General features: G+C 34.3%; 1 protein-coding gene across 3 annotated transcripts in view; it reads right to left on the reverse strand.

The window, feature by feature from the left end:
- Positions 1–13359, reverse strand: part of LOC131154451 (ankyrin repeat domain-containing protein 2A-like) — a 28457-nt gene extending 15098 nt beyond the window's left edge. Inside the window, exons 1-3 of one of the 3 annotated variants that reach the window (XM_058107241.1) lie at positions 13255–13359; positions 12795–12869; positions 11121–11162 (exon numbers count right to left, since the gene is read on the reverse strand). In XM_058107241.1, coding sequence (XP_057963224.1) covers positions 11121–11154 — 34 coding nt within the window. In that variant the 5' untranslated portion in view covers positions 11155–11162; positions 12795–12869; positions 13255–13359. Of the gene's footprint in view, positions 1–11120; positions 11163–12794; positions 12870–13107 lie in introns of all 3 variants that reach the window. The other 2 variants (XM_058107240.1, XM_058107239.1) reach the window with 2 other exon arrangements.
- Positions 13360–22407: the final 9048 nt, after the last annotated feature.

Below are 22407 nucleotides of genomic sequence, written 5' to 3' on the forward strand. Positions count from 1 at the left end.
TCATGAAATTGTCAATATTTCTGCTTTCCACAACCCTCAAAGTCAAAATGACAGTTGATTTCCGTCTTACAAAATTTCCATCTAAGTTTCAATGCATCATCTGAAATTCATCAAAATATCGAAATTTGACGAAATTTTAACTCCGAAATGAAATTTCCTTGGAATTCAAATGTGATATGCAGACGCAAAGTGAAATGTTTCACTTATACTATCTTATTTTTCATATTGAAGCAAAAGATTATTACGACAGCTTTGAGACCTTTTGTGGTCTGGTGTGGGGAGTCAACAGGGATCACTTAGTAAGCTGGAGAGAGGTTTTTAGGTCAGCAAAGGGGAGGGCAGGGTTAGGTAAGCTGGTGTCTAAAAACACAGCTCTTGTAGCTAAATGACTATGGCACTTCCCACTAGAAGAATAGTCCCTTCAGCATAGAGTAAGAAGCAAGTTTGGAACAAAGAATAATCATTTATTATAGATATGTATTAATAACAAGATTATTGTTCATTAAAAATAAGCATATATTATTCTACTATGTATTGACCATGGTATTAAATAAAATTACGTAATGGAAAATCAGGTCTCTAATACCGTTACAAGGCGCTAATGTGGTGAGCAGAAAATTCACATGTAATGGCCTTTAAACTAACGTTACGGCCTGTAACAGCCGTTACGCCACGTTACGGCTGCTGACAGCCCCCCACATCGTACCTTATCTCCTCGAATATGCTCCGGATTGTGTGTTTCTTCATTGTCCAGCTTAGATCTCCTCATTTGAAGCCTCCAAAAAACCAAAAAACAGCTTCGAAGCCTTCAATTTTTTGTTTGAACTTTGACGTTGTGCTCCACAAGTTTGCAGGCTGAGTTCCCTCTTTCTCTCTTCGTCTCCTTCATACAACTTAGATCTAATGGTCTGAAGCTTCAAAATCCCCAAAATCAGCTTCGATTTGTCGCTTGAAGGTGTGCTTCGTAGGTCGATTGACTGACAGAGTTTCCTTTTTCCCTCTTTGTCAATTCGTCTCCTTCATCCAGCTTAGAAAACCCCAAAATCAGCGAATCTTCGAATTGCCGGTTGAAGGAGCTGTGCTCTGCAAGTCGGCTCCATTCGCAGGCTCACGGCTTCAAAAATTAGTTTTGAATCCTTCGATTTGAGGATTTGGAGGCTTGCAGCTCTCCATTCGCATTTCGCAGCTTCGGTCGAGAGTGGGTAACAGGTACTGGGTAAGTGGTTGTGGGTATGTCTTCTTCTACTTCATTGGTTCATCCAATTTAATTACCAAATTACCAATTTATTATAAATGAATATTATAGTTTATTTTATTATCTCAATTTATACTTATTATTTAATTAGTATGTAAATTTGTAAATGATTATATACGTGAATTTATTAATTAAAATAAAAAATTAGTATAAAATTATTAAAAATATAAAATCTATAGAGTTACTTAAGAGAGTTAAAGTACAAATTTATATTTTATAATTAATATTTTAGTAAAAAATTATTAATTAATATTCTACATTTTTTTTTAAATACCTTGACAATTAATAATTTAATATTTGATCTACAATTTATAATAAATTCTAATTTCTACACAATTAGTCACACGACTCAAGTACACAACCTTTTAAATTATTAAATAGTAAGATTTACAATTCCATATTTATTTTGTTAAATTGTAAATTGTAATATAAATTATTGTATTATATATGTATAAAACAACTAAAATTTTAATAGTTAACAACTTAAAGTTTAAATTTAGTCCATCACTTATGTAATATTGTTATGCAATTAACTAATTAATTAATTATGTACTATTTTATTCTTAATTTATTGTATAAGGACGATAACTTTTTTTTTTTTAAACTTATGTAGAAGACTTCTACTAGAAGTCATCTAATCAAGCACCAAGATGCCACATGATAAAAAAAGGAACTGAAGAGCTACCTAGTGAAGACATTGGTTGGCATTTTGCTACTCCAATGGAAGGTAGTAAACATGTTGTCTTATGTAAATTATGCAGAAAGACAATTAAAGGAAGAATTATACGACTGAAACAACACTTGGCACATAAAAAAGGTCCGGTATCTTCGTGTCCAAATGTAACCATGCAGGTGAAAAAGAAATGATGAAACATCTACAACAATATGCAGAGAAGAAGAAAGACAAACAAAGAAGGCAAGAGGAAGCAGAAGTTCAAATCACAGGAGATTTTGAAAATTTGAGCGATGAAGAAGATTCATATGAGATAACGATGAGAATTGCTTGACAAGAAAGCATACGAGCACAACAAGAATGGGAAGAGAGGCAAAGATTTAGGGCAAGAACTGGTGGAAGTGGTAATTATTATGAACAAGGTGGTGGCTCTAGTAGTGACAGTGCTGGTGGTTTTGGTAGAGCGCAGTCACAAAGTGTTCGAGAAACTGGAGGTAGTGGATGACATGGATTAACCTTAATGCCCCTAAAGCTAGATTAAAAGTGATGGATCCTACTCTAGAAAGAGGCAGGAGTGTCAAGCAACCAAAAAATAAATACCAAAATTCTGAAGGGTTTAAGGAGTAAACTAGGAAAAGCAGTGGTCAAATTCCTAATTTAAAATCGAATTCCAATGAAGATAGCTGACTCTTCATTTATACAGCCGATGCTTGTTGTTGCTGCAGAGGTTAGAAAGGGGGTGAAGGGTCCATCACCCTATAAGGTCTCTAAAATATATTTAGAGCAAGAGTATCAGGAAATGAAAAATTATATATTTTCTTTTGCTGACATTTGGAATGAGAGAGGTGTAACCGTTATGTTTGATGCTTGGTCAGGGCCCACAAGAAAACATATCATAAACTTTTTAGTTTATTCCAATAGAGTCACTATTTTCCACAAGTCAGTTGATGTCTCTTATGTGCCGAGCCGAACAGCTGAATATTATTTTAGGTAATTTTCTACTTTTAATTGACTTGAGCCACTTGATGACTTGCATATTTTTAATTAGTAGTAATAGTTAAATCTATAATTTCATTTCAGATTAATGGACAAGGTGGTTAAATAAATTGGAGAGGAAAATGTTGTCCAAGTAGTAACTGATAATGAAGCTGCAATAAAGGCGAAAGGGAAATTATTAATGCAAAAGATACTCAATCTCTACTGGACAGTATGTGCAGCTCATTGCATAGACCTTATTCTTGAAGGCATTGGTAAGAAAAGTAATGTGAAGAAGGTCTTAGAAAATGCTAAAATAATAACCTCTTTTATTTACAACCACACGTAGACAGTAAATTTCATGAAAAACTTCCACAAATAATAGAAAATTGCTTCGTCCTGTCATAACTCAATTTGCAACCACCTTTATTGCCTTGGAGACCATTGTTAGGCATAAACAAGCATTGAGGGAAATGTTCACATCTGATGCTTGGAAAAACTCAAGGTTTGGGATGGCAAAATCTGGCCCAGTATATGATGCGAAGAAGATTATCTTAGGGAAAGAGTTTTAGCAGAACGTCTCTGATATAATTAAAGTACAAGAACCCATAGTGAAAGTTCTTAAATTGGTTGATGATGATGAAAAACCATGGGCTTCATATATGAGGCAATTGATAGGGCAAAGTTGGCAATTACAAAGACTATCAATCCTACAAGATTATTGGAAAATTATTGATAATTGGTGGAGTTTTCAATTGCATCAAGACTTACGTGCAGCTAGTAAGTGCAAATAAAATACAATTTCTTATTATTTCAACTTTTAAATCATGTGTAGTTGCATTAAAAGCTACAACACTAATTCACTATTATTGGTTAATATATTTGCAAATTTAATTTTAGGATATATTTTTTGAACCCCCAATTTTTTTATGGTGCCCCACCCTCTTCTGATGTTGCTAGAGAAGTTATGGATGTTGTTAAAAAAGTGATAACCAAGCTGGTATCCGATATAGACACTCAAATTCGGGCTATTAATCAAGTAAGTATTGGTTCTGATGAATAATGAATTATTTTAGTATTTTGTCATACTTTCTATCTAATTAATTAATTATACTTCAAAATCTTCATTTTTTTAGTTGTTGCTATATTGGGATAGGCGGGAGACATTTGGAACTCCGTTGGCTTAAAGGGCAGTTAAACAAACAAATCCTGGTAAATGTGGCTAAATAAAGGATGAATAGATCTATTTTGTCATTTTTATGTTCAAATTTGAATTTTCAAACATACACTATATTGACATGTGTTTTTATTTAATTATTTATGCAGCCGAATGGTGGATTCATTATGGCATGGGTGCTCCCAAGCTAAAAATAGCAATTAGAGTTCTTAGCCAGACCACGTCAGCTTCGAATTGTGAGCATAATTGAAGCACCTTTAGCCTCATCCGTACGAAAACAAGAAATAAACTAAAGTACATGAGACTACAAAAACTTGTTTTCGTGCATTACGACATGAGGTTAAAGTTGAGATAAAATAAGAAGCCAATAAGACATTGGAGATAGCTTTAACCCTATAAATTTGGACTATATTTTCGAATAAGATGATCCTTTGAGTCCATGGTTACAGGAGAGAGAGGCACCATTACTTGACGATCAGGACGACTCAAATTGGTTAGATGAAAAGGTAGGTGGAACTACACAAGAAGGTGATCAACCACCCATAAATGTGCATTATTCAAGTTCAAGTCCTAAACGTACACAAAGTGATGATAATCTTGGTTTGAGCCCACCAAGTGATCATGATGGTCGTAGTGGACCTAGTGGTGTTGGCACTGGGGCTGGGGATGATGGTCGTGGCGGCAGTGCAGAATATAGTTATGGGTATGTTACAGGGACATCATTTGTAGGGGATACATATCCTCATAGTCGTTATGGACTACATGATATACCCAAAAATTATGACTTGGGTATTCCTCCAGGGTACCAATCTTCACAACCCAGGAGGAGGAGTGCTACTAGTGGTGACCCTAGTGAGAGTCATAGTGCAATACTAGAAAAAGTCACCAACACCGAGATTGTGATTGTGCTGAATATTCATATGCTGTGGTTTATAGTTTTGGCGACTTTGGTTTAGATGATTCATCATCACAATCATATAGATCACATCCAGCATATCCACCATCTCAAGATTCTCAACACTATGATCCATATTATGCGTCTCATTCTTATCCAAGTGGAGGAATCGCAAGATCTAGTGAATCTTCTTCTACACGCTACCCAGTGCTAGCCCCACCCCCAACTTATGGACGTTATTCAGGATATGGTCAAGGAAGAGATTATGCACCTCCTATATCAATTGGATTTTCACCACTAGTAGATTTTGAGGAGCAACAATGAAATAACGTAAACTTGGGTTTATTCAGCTATGTATTTCCACATGGGTGGGGAGATAATACCCAATCCCAATCTCAAGATAGAGAAGCAAATTATGAAGACCCTCCACGTCATTCTTTTTGGTGAAGACATGTGCTATGTTATATATTTGTAATATTGTATTCATGTATTTAACTGTTTATTGATATTTGATTCCAATCATTTTTCAAATTCATGCATGTGTATATTGAGTATTGAGTCTATTGATTCATTTTTAGTAACTTTATGTCTTTAATTAATTGATTCTTCATTTTAATTACATTTCTACATCTTTTTACCCATTAAAGTAATGCAAACTATAAAAAAATGTCTTTTTTTTGTAAATAGCGCACTAAAATTAATATTAAAATCATAATGCCTATTAAAAAGCATTTGTAGGTTGAATGAAAGACGTCAAAATTCATTAAAAATCATGTATTAATGGATTTCATGCTTATTTTTCAATTGTTGTGCATGCATGAAAAAAATTCACAACCATTACGCCTGCTTCCCGTTACGTAACACTCGCATCTCCCACGTCCCACAACACCCGTAACCGTTACGAGACGTTACCCACGACCGCAATTTCGAACCATGATTATGACATATTAGTAATTTATGAGATATAATTCAATTCTGGAACAAAGAAGAACATATATTAATTTAAATTAACATTAAATAAATATTATTTTTATCATAAATTAATATGATAGTCATATGTTACAAATATAAATTAATGACAAGATTATTGTCAATTAAAAATAATAATCTTATATTATTTTATTTAATAAAAAAATTTAAATGTTAATTAAAAATAATTGAAATAATTATTAATGAACTTTTTAATTAGATAGTATTAATATTTTTAATTTAAAATATGTTTAAAAAAATAATCATGTAGCACCCTATAATAAAAGTAAGTATCCAAATAACACTTATTTTAAACAACCAAACACTTGCTTATAACTTTCAACACTTTTCCAGTTCAGCACTTGTCATCAACACTTATTAAATTCAGCAATTTTTCTAAAAACACTTTTGAATTAGTGGTTCCAAGCGATCGCTTAAAACTTCCAAGAATGGACTTCAATAAAAGTGTTGCTTATTTATATCTATGGCATTGACAGACTGCTGTCCTAACATGGAACATTTGTGAAAGCTTCAGCTATGAAGATGATGAGATTGAGATGGATTCTCCTCAAGCACCTCAAAACAAAGCATCTTCCAAAGGGGAAAAAAGAAAGGTTTCATATGGTACAGATCAAGAGGAGGTTGGTGTTTTGGAGCCTAAACTCTAATGTTGCATCAGCCATCTAAAAGAGGGAAACCTTATTATAGCACAATCTCAAGAACCTATTCCAGTGATGTTCATCGAGCAATGAAAGAACTAGGGATTGATTTAAAAAAAAATATTATGCCCAAAGGCATAACTTTCCCTTATTTAAGGAATTGCCGCAATTTGATGAATGATGTCTGACCCTCTAGAGGCTTTAAGATAAGTAGAAATAAAACAGAATATATGAAATGTAATTTTAGTAATGATAGGAGGAATATTGGAGACAAAGTTAAACTTGATGATGAAAAAATAAATAACACTCGTAGATTTCGATACCTTGGGTCTATTATGCAAGCTGAAGGAGAAATTGAAGATGATGTAATGCATAGAGTTAAAGCAGGTTGGGTAAAATGGAGAAGTGCTTCAAGTGTTCTATGTGATCGTAGAATACCCTTAAAATTGAAAGGGAAATTTTATAAAACAGCTATAAGACCAGCCATGCTATATGGATCAAAATGTTGGGCGACGAAGAAACATAATATCCAAAAAGTAAAAGTTGCCGAGATGAGGATGCTTAGATGGATGAATGGTATAACATTGAAAGATAAATTAAGGAACGAACATATTCGTGGTAAGTTAGGTGTAGCTCCTATAGAAGATAAGATAAGGGAGGGACGACTCAGATGGTATGGACACTTGCAACGTAGACCTTATAGTGCACCTGTGAGGAAGAGTGACTTAGTTACTGTGGGGGGCAGTAGAAGGGGTAGGGGTAGACCTAAACTTGGAAGGAGATAGTGAGTAAGGATTTAATATCTATGAATCTATCAAAAGAAATGGTCCATGATCGCATAAATTGGCGGAAAAGGATTCATATAGCCGACCCCACTTAATGGGACTAAGGCTTGGTTTTGTTGTTGTTGTTGTTATGTTTGACCCTGAATTGCAAGTTTAATTGTGCTTAATTCATTCTGGGATTAGATAATGACTTTTTGGACATGCTTAATAATTTCTAATTGCAGATATCCGGACTTTTTAATTTTTCTAAGTGTCTTTTTTTTCTTTTTATCAATGCTTTAAATGGTCATGAACTAGTTTATGGTAGCCTTCAATTTGAGAAACATGGGCAATCAGTCCAAGTGGAGGGAATTGGCTTTTTCAATCAAGCACACACTTGTGCAGGAAGGCCTCAAGTACATGTGTCAAAATAAAGGCCCCGTAGCTATACGGTTTGCACTAAATTACTCTATGCTTATAATCTATAAGCAAAGGGTACTACTTCCTGCTCTGTTTGTGAATCATTGAAGTAAGGTGCTTTACTGTTGTCAATCAGGTAATTGGGGAAAGCATGTAAAGGGGAAGCCTAAACATGTCTGTAAGTAGTTTTTTTTCTTTTCTTTTCTTTTTGATAATAAAATAAGGTATATTAAATTGAGAAAGAGAAGTCACAACCTAAGGGAACAAGAGGTCCACCTGAAAAAAAAAAAAAACAGAAACAAAACAAAAAATAATAATGATGAAAATTAAAAAATAACAAATAAAAATTCCAAAAATAAATAAAACCAAAAACTACTCCTATCCAAGAAAACCCCTTTTCAATCCCTTTCTGTCATAATTCACAGAGCACTTTAGATTTGCAATCTCCCTCTGACCCTTCTTCGCCTTGTACTTACCTCCATCAAAGTTCAATTCAATTCCACCAGCATCCCGCATTTTTAAATCCAATTTATCCATTATATTTTGGGCTTCTAAGTCCTTCCTAGAAATCACCTCCACAGGTGTTGGTAAAATTCCATCATTGCACTGCAGTTTATTATCCAATCCAATGTTCTCAAAAATAGGAACCCCCTCCAATCCTTCCATTGGGCAGAATGTACAATTGATAGATCCCCAAGAACATCACAGGGATCAGAAACCATATTGTTCCCAGATCTCATCCAACAGCAAACCACCAGCACAGTCAAATTCGCTGATATCATCACTATCGTTATCTGAAAAATCTCCCCATTTCTTAGCCTCCTTTCCTTCGCTTACTCCATCACTTGCTACATCCTTCATCTTAGCAAGTGTATCTTCCACAATGCTCAACTCTCCTTCAGAATCTGTCCTTACAATCTTTGGCTTTATCTCAGTGGAATGCTCTCCTTCTGCTTCGTATAATTTCTTCATTTCCTCACCCATCATTGCAGCCTTTCGATGAGAGCATACACCCATAGGACCCTTAGATTTTCCAGAATTAAATCCTGAAACACCAGATTTCCTACCCAATCCAGCTTCTTCTTTTTTATTAATCCTGTCGACACTAGCCCTCTAATCCCTCTGCAAAACCAGAATCAACAGCCAATCCGACACTTCTATTATTATCATCACTTTCTTCGCAAACTGATTTCAAAACCAAATTAAAATCATCCTGATTACACTCTGAATGTTGATCCAATCTAATGCTTATTTTGGAGAGCTGGAGAAAGATTTTTTATTTCATTCTTTCTGAATACCCACCTCTCCCATATGTAAATTTTGGCTAGGAAAATGGGCTTGTTCAGAAATAAGGTCGGGCAAGGGAAGGGCATGAACACCCATATCCTTGCCCTGGGCCTTCTTAGATACAAGGCCTATCTGTGAAAGCTCCTGTTTATAAACAACTTCTTTTGAATCCAGAGAAAGGCCCATAGCATTCTTGTCAAAACGTTGGGCCTGTTCTATTAAATGGCCCAACTTTGTTAAAAAAGAACCACCACCTTTCTTGCAAACTTGGCCCAAATCCAGGATCAGAAACCAGACGACCAGGCCCAGACTTTGTACTCTCATCATCCCTTTCACGGCCCTAGCCACCCCTGCAAAATTAGCTGCAACCACCAGAACCCTAGTTCCCTGCACCTTATGGATGTTCACCTCCAATCGAGCAGAGTCATAATCTGGAAAGAGCACCCCCGATTCATTAAATTGCATATCAGCCCCACAACTAAGACACAATTTTTTTCTGAGTGTGGACTACTTCAGCAACCTTTACCTATCTATACTTCCATCACCACCTTACTCCATGATCTGGGTACTGAAGTGCTCCCACACCTGCTCCTTAAAAATTGTGACGAATTTCCTTCACAAATTTGCAGAAATCATTCATGAAGCTTCACCATCCAATTCCTTTTACACCTCCATGAATGAACATAAAAAAATTCTTACCTTTCCCCCTCAGCCCTAATTCCAGAAACTTCCCACCCTAGTCAACCTTATCACCATCCAGCAATGGAGTTTCATTTGCAAGCGCTTCTGGAGCCCCTTTCCAACTGAACGATAGTATATAGACCATCAGCGAGCCAGGAAACTGCCTCCTTTGTGAATTTAACCCACCTATTTCGAGAAACATTATTCTCAAGCACACCCAGTAAAGGGGTATCCCCCTCCTTGTCCAACCTCAGATCAAAGGATTTTCCCTCGATCTGCACCAAACACTTTAACATCGCCTCCTGCTAACACAGCCATGTTCGTGTTTGTGCAAGGGTGGGAGGGTGGTTACACGAGAGAAGAAGAGACCCATCCTTCAAAGGCTTAAGAGGATTAAAGCCTTCCACAAAGCAACATCAGGCAATGGAGGCTGCACTGCTGCAATGTCCAACAATGGATAGGATTCAAAGGTTGCGATGTCCGACAATGGCTAGGGTTCAAAGGCCAACTACAACAGCGAGAGAGAGCGAGGGCAGCCTTTTCGTCTTATGCCTGAAAGTAGTCTTTTTCTACAGTGGCAGGAACTGGAGACTTACCTCCTGGTTCATCCTGCTTTTTCAGGCTTCTGCATTGGGCTTATTTGTATCTATATTTATTTCAGTTATTTTATTTTACTTCAGGTATATTTCTGACCTATAACAGCAAGCTATAATACAGATGTTTTCTTGTTACAAAAAGGGGAAAAAAGGCATTCAATTTGATGGGTGGAGATCCAATGCTCTCAGAAATTCAGGGAAAAAATGTTTAGTAACAAATTTCAATTTCACAAAATTGAAAGGTCAATTATAAAAATAACATTAATTTTTCCTTTCTCTTTATTTATCCAAAAAGAATGCAAGAGAAATCACTATCCTTTCTCTTTATTTCTCTCTAGTTATTAAAATAATATAGGAGAGAAATCACTCTCTTCTTTTTCTCTTTGTCAAAAGAAACAACTATAATTTTTTTTCTTTACTCTCTCAGACATCAAAACACACTGCAAATCTTTGAGCATTTTGACCTTACACATAGTTGTCTATCATAAAATCACAACATAAATTTCTCCACCTCAAATAACGAATCCATAAAATAAGTCCTCATGAATCAAATAAAAGTAAACAGACAAAATTTTAAGCAAAAGGTGTGATCCATCTACACAGAATTCTCATAGTCGTCTATCATAAAATCACAACATAAACTCCTCCTCAAATAATGAATCCATAAAATAATTCCTCATGAATCAAATAAAAGTGAACAGTCAAAATTTCAAGCAAAAAGTGTGATCCATCTGCACAGTATTCTCAAAAATCTCAAAACTCAGCTTACCTGCCAAAATATCCTTCTCTGCCGTCGAAGCCATGAGATCACCTATGTAAACCAAAGGGAATGGAAATGGAAAGATAAAACAAATATTAGAATCCTGAACCAGTGAACCTACATAATTGCAGAACTTCAAAGAACAAGTGCAAATGACAATCTCAGCCATTGCACATGAGGTTCATTCTTCACAAGGTCAACCTATGGCAGCCTAAATAAAACAATAATGCAACATTTTATATGTTAAACCCTCTTGTGACTGCTATAAGCTCCCAATGCACCAAATTGCATGGATATGCCGATAAAGATGAACAAAAAATGCCCTTTTTAATCTCTGCACATTTGAAACACTACTCTCCACTGAAATTGGATACCAAAGCCAGCTTTTAGAAGGTCATCCCCATACTCATATCAGTAATTGAGCGCTTTCATGCAGATACACAAACACAAGTGTGTTTTGCACCAAAATTAGGAAATAAAGAAATATAGAGAATAGAAAAAAGGAATGAGAGAATAGAAGTTAATATCTATAATATTGTTGTGCTTTTGAAGAAACTTCATGGGAAAAAAAATGTTGTCTAACCATACAAATGAATTAGTATGTAATGATTATTTTGCTATAATAACCATGCTAAAGCTTATGCAGGGAAAGGAAAAATACCACAGAAGTCAAGTTATGTGCAAATTAGGAGAGAAGGAAGTTCATATATAGGATTGCATGCCTTTAATAAACGATATATCAATCCACATGCTTTTGAGGTGAAGATGCAATAATTATGATTGGAATCTATAAAATCCAAATGATCCTTCAATAATATCTCCAAGAACAAGAGGCAAAATCAAATATTTGATATAACAAACTCCCACACAATTTAAAGCAGAACGTATTAAATTGTGTTTTCCAATATGTCTCACAGAACTGAAGAAGAAAGAAGTTAAATGCAGAAAACTATATACGCTGAAAAGCAAAAATAATGCGAAGATATTTTTATTAGAGAAAATATAGGCAAAGAAATTAGAGTGCATGTTACTCAGATACAAAAAATGATTGTTGCGTAGATATATTTATGAAGAGAGAAAGGCTGCAAAATGGGTGGGTTTGGCCAAGTAAAAGGTCAATCCACACTCAAACCAAAAGTATAGAATCAGATGTCCAAGACTGATGTTTTCAACCTGATCTCATTTCTTAAGTTCATCTTATATTTGGTGGGAGTGGGATCAGGTTGAGCATTAAATGAACACATTGATTTCACAGTTCCCACCAGACTCAAAATAGACACGTTTATTTGCCCTGCTTTGCTGGTTTTAGCGTTACTCATCATCAAAAAAAAGGGGGGGAAAAAAGGAAAATATAATTTTTTAATATTGTAGAAAATGAATCAACATATACACAGAGTTCAACGAATCAACCAAATTCATCGGCAACTCTATATGAAGTTTTAGCATTTGATCAACAACACAAGACGAGTATTTTAGAGAGTAGATCTACAAACTAGATAAGGTTAAAAATAACAGGTCATGTTGAAGGAAAAAGTGCAGGGTCCATCGTTTTACAGCAGGCATAACAAAGAAGGTAAACCCTGATCAAACTCTTCCCGTCTGACCAAGCCACAGCAGAAACAACCAAAAAAATCACAGCTGAGAAAGCCCCAAAAGATCTTCGACAATGGAAAATTTTCTTACAGAGAAGACTGAAAGCTTGTAAGGTAAAAACCACCACACAAGAAGCAGCAGCTAAGACGTATGCCCACACGAATCCTGAAAGCAAGATATACGTTAGAAACCATTAAAGGCTGGCTGACATGTTAAGCGCCTATTACTAGAAAATTTGCATCAGCTACCGAACTAAAATCTTGATGAAATAGCCGAAATCATACGCCGATTAAATCTTGTTTAAGCAATTCCAATTACAGTTTCTACCCGTTTGATTCTAACATTTAATAGATTTATGTACAGGAAAGCGCTAAAAAGAAAACATCACGTTCTTCGGCCGGACCTTGTTCGAAATGAAATCACGAGAGAGAGAGAGAGAGTACTGAGCAGGAAAAGATGCTCACCAGCAGCGAGTTTTTGAAGCGAGAAGCAGGGTTGGGAAGGAGAGAGGAGGATAACAGAGATAGATTGTAAAAGGAAAAAGCCCTACCTCAGATGGGCTGCTGAATGCCACAGAACGATGAATTGGACTTCAAGGGATCTGTTGGGTGCTCCTCGCTCTCGGGTCAACTAAAATACATGCCACAAATCATTTATCTGATTTCACGAATATGGATTATTTAACCAAAAATAATAATTAAAAAAAAAAAAAAAAAAAACTCTCTGTCTCTCTCTCTCTTTTGCAAATTAAATTAAGATTGTGTTTAATGACAGGAATTTAAAATTTAAATTTTAATTATGTGAATTTATTTTGTATTTTATTTTATTTAAAGTCATATAAATTTAAATTTAAGATTTCAATTTTATGTTTTTAAAAAAGTATAGATTTCAAACTTTAAATTTAAATTTAAATTGAGGTGGATTCAAACAATTTTCAATACGATTTCATATTATATCTTATATAAATTTAACACCTATCCGGTAAGAATTACTTGGTATTATTTTTTTTTAATATAATATGAAGTTTGTTTGTTTGTTTAGGGTTGTTTGGTGTCATTGCAAAAATTATGAAAACGGAAAATTGAACCATACGAAAAATCAAAAACCAACAATCTACTTAATCAATACATCTACAATTAAAACATATTAAATCTTTAATTAGCAAATGCTCGTTTTTATCCTTGAATCAAATAACAAAACAACTAAAAACCATATTTTCCAATGTTTCGAAGATACAATAACAACATCAAATGCATTTTTTGTTTGTGTCAATGTTCATTTTTGTACCAAATACTTTTTCACTATTGATTTATATACTTAGGACCCCTTTTAAGATGATTTTGCCTTTTAATTACAAAATTAATTGATCTGAGGACACTAATTGTGTTCATTGGGCTTTCATCCTTATTTTCATGGGTTATCCTTATTAGATTAATCTTATTTGCATTTCCAAGCACCCTAATGGTCCATTTGGATCAAGGATTTGGGAAATGAAAATAAGGAGGAAACTCATCTTCCACTGTATTTTCCTTTTATATGAAATACTATTAAAAATGAAAGTTTGTTTTAATATGATCAAAAATTGAAAAAAGTTAAATATTGATGATTTAAAAAATTAAAATTTTGTTCATGGATCTTATATATTTTTTATTTTTTTCTCACTTCTTTTATTATTAAACATAAAAATGAGGATTCCTTAATATACATTTTTTTTTCTTTTCTGATATACCCAAATACATCACCTACTATAAATCAAAAGGAGACCAAAGTATAACAATAATGAGGGCAGTAACCGTCCAACTCAATCGCCCGGCTAGAGCAATTGACACTCGCGCTATAATAACTGGAACGATCCCCGCCGATGTTGTAATGCCCAAAGTGATCCACGCTGGGCGCCATAATGACAAATATCCAACGGGTCCAACATTGCCACTATAAAAGGGATATTACTAAGAGGCAAAGGTATCTCATTCTAAACCAACTTTACTGTTGCATACAACCTCTCTAAAGCAGTCTCTTACTTAGGCATCGGAGTGATCCCCCAAAGTACGCCTCGGGTCCTCCAAGTCACTCTTCTTTTCATCCTTTTCAGGTGATCGGAGATTGGAAGGCTCGTCGGAGGTCATCGACATTTTTATTTCGCACTAGTTGGCATCGTCTGTGGGAACGATTATGAGAGGTGTTCATCTTATTTCCAATCTTCGATTCTCAAGTCATGTCAACAACCACCAATTTCAGGTCCGATCCTGCTGCAGGCGATCAGTCGCCCCAGTCCATTCACTCTACACCCAGAGACCACTCGAAAGTGACAAAAGAAGAATTCCTTATCTTCCATCAGAAGATAGAGGACATGGCAGCCTCCCAAAAGAAAATGGACATGTTCAACCTACTCTTACAAGGAAAAAAGTCAAGGAGATCTTGTCCCCCACCAACACTAGGTTGATCTCGATTTACCTAAGAAAGCAGAAAACCTGAGGAAGAGTGATGGAAAAACTAACTCGACAAAGAAGGTGGAGGACGCGAACAGTGTAGGAGTCAACGAGCAACGATCGAATGAGCTAGAGGAGAGGATAAAAAAGATAGATCAAACAGAAAAAAAAAATAATGATGAAAGAGGGTCAAACCAACCCCTCTTATGGAGAGACCTCATTAAAGTCTTTGGATCCGCCCTTCACCAAAGAAGTGATGGAGGTCCTACTTCCCAGTAAGTTCAAAATGCCGACTTTTGAAAAGTATGAAGGCTCAGCTGGCCTAATTGATCACCTGAATACATTTAAGGTATTAATGCAATTGCAGGGCACACCAGATGCCATCATGTGTCGTGCATTTGCTGCCACCCTTAAAAATAATGTCAGGGCTTGGTACCGAACCCTAAAGCCTGGATTGATCAGCTCCCTCTCTGAGATGGAGCGGTAGTTTATTAGCCATTTCATCAATAGTTGAAGAATCGCCAAAACCTCTGCCCATCTGATGAGTTTGGCTCAAGGAGAATGGGAGACACTGAAAAAGTTTATACACCACTTTGTCATGACAACCCTAGAGATCCGCAACCTGGTTCACTAGGTGGCACTGGCAGCCCTAACCACGACCCTCCAACCTGGAGACTTCCTATACTTGCTAGGGAAGAAGCCACCAACTGACATGAGGGAACTGATGGCTAGGGCACAAAAATACATCAACTTGGAGGAAGTAGTGGATACGAGAAGAGACCGAGTTCAGTTGAAAAGAAAAGGTGCTAGAGATGTCGACAAATCTTCCTAAGACGAGAAAAGATAGGAGAATAGCAACCACAAAGCAGCTCCATGGGGATTGGACATACCAGTAAGTTTCAATCTTATACTCCCCTAAATGCACCTCGAACCAACGTGCTAATGCACAAAAGAGAGAAAGGGTGCGTTTCATGGCCTGAACCTATGCGAACACCCTCGTATAAATGAAATATATCAAAGTTCTGTTAGTTCCATAAGAATCACGGGCATGATACCAATTAATGCATTCACCTAAAAAATGAAATTGAGACCTTGATAAAAAGAGGGCATCTGTGCAAGCATGTATTTTTGTTACAAAAATTAAATCTTTAGGAAAAATAAGAACGTGTTTTATCTTCTTAATTATATGTTTGGTTTTTTGTAGTTATGCAAATTGTTTAGGGCTTTAGTATTAAGGGATTTAGGTTTAGGGCTTGTGGCACGATATTCTTATTTGGTGGATTTTTGGATGCAATATCTATGGCTCTAGAATTTTAAAGAGAGAAGAACCAGTGCAAGATTAAGAGAGCGATGAAGAAATATGAAAAAAAAAATGAAAGAGGCTAAAGAGAGATGAAGAAATAAAAAGGATAAACTATAAAGAGAGAGGGAGAGACAAGGGAGAAGGAGGAAGAATAGAAAGCTAGGGGGAGAAGGAGCATTCTGGCAACCGAGGGCCGCTAATAGAGGTTTGAGGCTGCAACAGGGGGACCTTGGGGCGGATGATGGTGGTCTGCATGGCCAACACTGCATTGAAGTTGTCATAGGCAGCGTACTTACTTAAAAAGAAAACATGTGATAGGGGGAGTCCTTCAAAATTCTTCTGCGGTGAAAGTCACCAAAGGTGCCATCGTATAGTAGTGATGGAGGCTGTAGTGAGGGAAAATGCTATAACCCTATGATTCTTGTGAAGAAAATAAATAGGAGGGTCACGTTACCCCATACATGTTTTATAATATAAAGAGAACCGATAAATTGATTCAAAATATTAGTGACCAATCCAACCAATTTTAGTTTATTTCATTTCATTTTCTCATATTTAATTATTTTTTTAAAAATGAATTAAAAACAAAAAAAACTATTAAAAAATTACAAAAAATCCAAAAATAGAAATTAAGAAGTCAATAAATTTAAGTTTTTAAAATTTTTTTTTTTACTTTTTCACTTAGGAATATTAAGTTTTTAATTATAGTATAGTTTTTTAGATATATTATTAATATCATTATTATTGTTGTTGTTGTTGTTGTTGTTGTTATTATTATTATTATTATCATCATTATTAGAATTGTAGATACCTACTTTTGTCTGCATTGAAATTAATTGGAGTATAGTAGATAATAATTAACCAAGTAAAATTAATTGAGATCCCTTCATCTTGTCCTAAGCCATTTTGTGCATAATTTAAAATTGGGTTCTCAATTTCACTTTTTAAGGATTTAATGACTCTAATTGAATTAATTGTGAAGTTATCCTTTATTGGGTCAAATTTTCTTCCTCTAGATGGAAGGAAACTTCTTGTAAAATTGGGCTCTGATACCACGATGCCACCATCGAACTTTGAAGATTCTTCTCACAGTCTTTGAAAAACACAGAGTACTTTCTTCTGGGGAGACGAAGATATAGTCCCAATAGAAAATCCACGTAATTCCAAAATTTGAGCAAAAATGAAGGAGTTTGAAGAAAGGTTGAGATTGATATTGAGGTAGAATAAAATTCTTTTGAAATAAATCAAGATCACATTGAATTATTTCTGGAAAAATTTCTTTTTCAGGACCAAAAATTTTAAATCATTTAAGGAACCAAACTAGGAAGGTTTTACAGATTTTTGGATCAAAATGCATGAACCATGAGTGTGAATAATTCCGAAGAAAAATAACATTTGACCAGGCATCAATGTAGTCTTTGTAATTGTATGTTTGAGGAATGAAATTTCCTTTAAAACATTTTGAATTTCTTGGATGAGTTCCCCATTCGAAGGGAGAAATAACTTTGAAAATTTTGAACTTTGAAAAGTTAATTTTTGAAGAATCCTGCATATCGTAATTATTATCGATTACTATTAAATTGGATTCAACAAGAATTAATTCATAAAATTATCTGTTCTTTAATGGGCCTGGAGTGTCAAAATGGCACCTAGTAAAGAAATAATTTTTGATCACCTCGAAGGGAGTGGAGTCTTCCCATTCAGGTTCAACAGGAAAGAGATCCTCGAAGCGTTTTGAATAGTAACCTTTGAAATAATTCAATGTGATCTTGATTTATTTCAAAAGAATTTTATCCTTCCTCAGGATCAATCTCAACCTTTCTTCAAACTCCTTCATTTTTGCTCAAATTTTGGAATTACTTGGATTTTCTGTTGGGACTATATCTTCATCTCCCCAGAAGAAAGTACTCTGTGTTTCTCAAAGACTGTGAGAAGAATCTTCAAAGTTCGATGGTGGGAAAAGTTTACTTTACCAGAAGGACAAGTTCGTTCCTAGCTGGTTCAGCAAGTTTGTCAACCTTCAAATTCTCAAGGGTCAGTGTTAAAATCAAAAGAAAGATTGAAAGTCTTTGATGAAGACGACACTATTTCAATCTCTTCAAGAAAGTCAAAGTCTTCCAAATCAGGAAAGATGAAGGCTTACTTAATCAAACTTATCAAACAGCTCGAAGAATCAGACGAGTCAGATTTTGTCGATAGCAATGATTCAAATATGATCGTTGATCTTGATCTCGGGTCAGAATTTTATCAATTATTCAAGATGATCCAAAATCCAGCTCTGCAAAAGGAACGGTAAAGAAAAAGAAATCATTCTTTTGCCTTCAAGTCAAAAACTGCGGCTACCGCTTCAAATGCTTCGACCATCTCCCAAGATTTGACAGGCCACCCTGTCTTTATTCAAAGTTTACTCAAGAAGTTTGTCCACCTTTTCGTTAAAAATCCAAAAAAAAATAAAATTGCAAATTAGATAAAATACCAAATATTTTATTTGTTTATTGTTAATTTATTTTGGTTCTAGAATTTTTTCTATGCATAGATTTGACCTTAAAGTAGATATAAAAAGAAAAAAAAAAGGGTTTGAATATGAGAAAATGTTCGGGATTCTAGGATTTCTCTCTTAAGTGTTAATTAGGGTTTTTAATTCTTGTTAAAATGGTAAAATAAAAAAAGAAAGTCTTTGTAAGGCAAAAAAAAATAGTGAGAGAGTTTCTATGTACATAATGTGATAATCCGAAAAAAAAATTAAATTAATTTTTTATTAAATTAATTAATTAAAATAAATAATATAATAATATTAATAAATAAATAAATAAATTATTAATTTAATAGTTAAATAAATAAATAAATATAATAATAAAATAATTTAATGCTTGGTATTGTAGCTTATAGAGGATTATGAGTGCAATCACACTGTTGTGTAAGTGTTGATGAATGGCAGTGAATTTCTCTTGAGTGTACACTTAGTTCCAGATTAGGACTTAATCAGGAAAATTTCACTTACAAATGATGTTACAATTTGGTTTAGTTTGGTCGGCCAATCAGGTAAGTCTAATTTTTGGACCGCACAACCTAGTCATAGGGGTAAACATGACACTCACAGGCCAAAAATGAGTTTTTTTTATCAATATTTATATATTTATGTGATCAAGGTCATTTAATAGGCCAAAATGATGATTTGAAGGAAAAATTTGCATATATATACATAGTCATATTTAAAGGGCCTACATGATGATATACAATAAAGGGAAGTATACACATATATGTGAACAGAGCTCCAATTTAGTAGGACTAAATGATGATGTGAAGGAAAAATATAAAGAGAAGTATATATAGATATATGCAAACGACTATTTGGATAAAAATGATTTACAATTATTCAAATGCACTTTTTAACAGTTAAATTATCAAATGAATTATTTTTATACTGTAAAACTCATCTTAGTCACACATTGATAGTAATATGTTCTTTACTTACTGAACGTCGTCTCACCTTAACTATTATTTCACATTACAGATAGCTATACGAAACGTACTAAAAATCAGGCGTAGCGAGCATCTAGGCTGGATTAGAGAATGTAGTTTAGAATAAATGTTTGTATAATACTAGTTAAAATTGTTCTTATATTTCATATAATGTAAATATTATTATTTGAGATACCCATGTAAATATGGTTGTTTAGTACTTTGGTGTATAATATTTGAGGTTTTAAATTGAAGGGACTTGCGGAATAGCCCTAAGATCCGGTTGTAGTGCATATGGATAACCAAAAAAAAAAATCTAATCATGCAAACACTAATTCCGTGATTAGAATTATACCTACAAGATCTGTTTGGTTTGATTCCGAATATACAAGTATGAAAACAAGCTCTTGAAGACGATCAGGAATCTTCTACTGTATTCCTTGAGCACGCCTTGCTCTTGAGAAAGTGGGCTCATAAGCGGCTACTAGGTTTTCTTCTCTCAAGAAAAATGTTTGCCTCTGTGAGAGTTCGCTCGTCTCACCCTAGCTGTTGAATGGAGCGCGTGTATATAGGCTACAACAAGGACCTATGGGCGAATATGACTAGGGCTTCCCACGTAATTAAGAATTCCTAATCTAACCCAATTTAATTCTTAATTACATTAATTATAATTCATACCACTAAAGAATTATAATTGTACTCCTGTCATATTCAAATTTTGAGCTCGTATTATTAAATGCTTATTTATCTCCCCACGTAAAGATTATAGATACCTGTCTATTAAATTAAATTACTGAAATTTTAATTAATTGGCATATTAATACCTTGAGACATTTCACTTAACTTATTTGATGTGTCGGATTCAAAATCCACCTACAGGGTTTGACACAATCAAAACTTATAAGCTTCCTCAATGGGGTATCATCAATCCCTATACTAGGACGTGGATTACATCAATAATTAATGTTCACCATACACAAAATGTCATCACCCAACTCACTGAGTTTTTTGACACATAAAGAATCTCATTCTTCTATGAATCAAAGTAATAAACACTATATGCACTTGTCTAATAATCATATCAAGATTAAGAGCATAAACATTGTTAGCCCTAGTGGCTAAGGGTTCTCATTTTAGCTTGTTTTAATGAAAAAAACTCATTAGTAGTTATTAAAGTATGCTAACATTTTTCCTCAAGCTCAGTTCAGATATACAGGAAAACTCCAAGACAAGCATAAGGGTCAAACATGTAATGAACAAGTAAAGAGCAAATGACCATCAACAAAGTCCAACATATGGCACATCCGAAACTCAACCACTCAAGCAAAACACTTATGATTTCTACATTATATATATGTTGGGTTGTGCCTATAAGATTGATGTTGTAACTCCTGTGCATATGGTATGTTCAAGAGCATCTTGCAAGAGACGAGCAAATCATACATGCATATAGCTCATAATATGTTAGAACATGATTCCAAGTTCACACATGCATGTCGAGTCACTGAAACTGCGTAAGATGTTAAAATGACTTTCAAACGTATTTTATCAAACCAAGACATCTTAAAATTGATAAAAATTAATTCTGGACAAGATGGAACCTTTACTTGAACGAAACCAATTTTTAAACGTATTCACATTCATATAAGTAAAGGGTTCGTCGACGAATATAGGGGATTCATCGACCAATGAAAAAAGGGATTCTTTCAACGTACATAGGGGAATCGTCAACGAAAATTGTAATACCCCAAACCCCGAAGGATCTGGAATGTTTACTTTTTACCATTGATTTATAGCGAAAGTAAATAAACTTGATTATTATTAAACTAGAGCCCTAATTATCTGTATTACAATCATTTATTCCAAAAGAAGAAAAATTACACAAAGAGAATCATCTGACATCATACTAATATTTCTAATCAAACTTTCTTTTTCTATTCCCACCCACATGCTTGTTATGTCTGATTTCCAATATGCCCTTCAGAGTTATCTAAAATGTAAAATATGATTGGGGTGAGACGACGCTCAATAAGTAAATAAGATTATTATTAGTGTGTGAACAAAATGAGTTTTTATAATTTCATAAAATAATAGTTAATACTATAACTTCAAAACTATTTTTAAAATAAATGTAAATTTAAAAATTTCCGCATAAAACTTTTACCATCAACTACAACAATAAAATTTAATAACCATATACTGTAACTATTAAATTAAAATTTTATATTTAAAATTGTAACTAAAATATTTAATTATATATATATATATATATATTTCCTTATACTTTTCCTTTAGATTATCATTTTGACACAATAATGACCTTGTTCATATAAATATATACTTTTCCTTCAAATCATTAATAACTCTGTACACGTAATTAAATATGTATATACATATATTGTAAAAATCACCCTTACGTCTGTTAGCCGTAAGTCATGCTTTTGTTAGCTGTAAGTCATGTTTCTGTTAGCCATAAGTCATATTTCTGTTAGCTCTAAGTCATGTTTAC

The sequence above is a fragment of the Malania oleifera genome, chromosome 4 (genome assembly GCF_029873635.1).
Source record: "Malania oleifera isolate guangnan ecotype guangnan chromosome 4, ASM2987363v1, whole genome shotgun sequence".
NCBI classification, from domain to species: Eukaryota; Viridiplantae; Streptophyta; class Magnoliopsida; order Santalales; family Ximeniaceae; genus Malania; species Malania oleifera.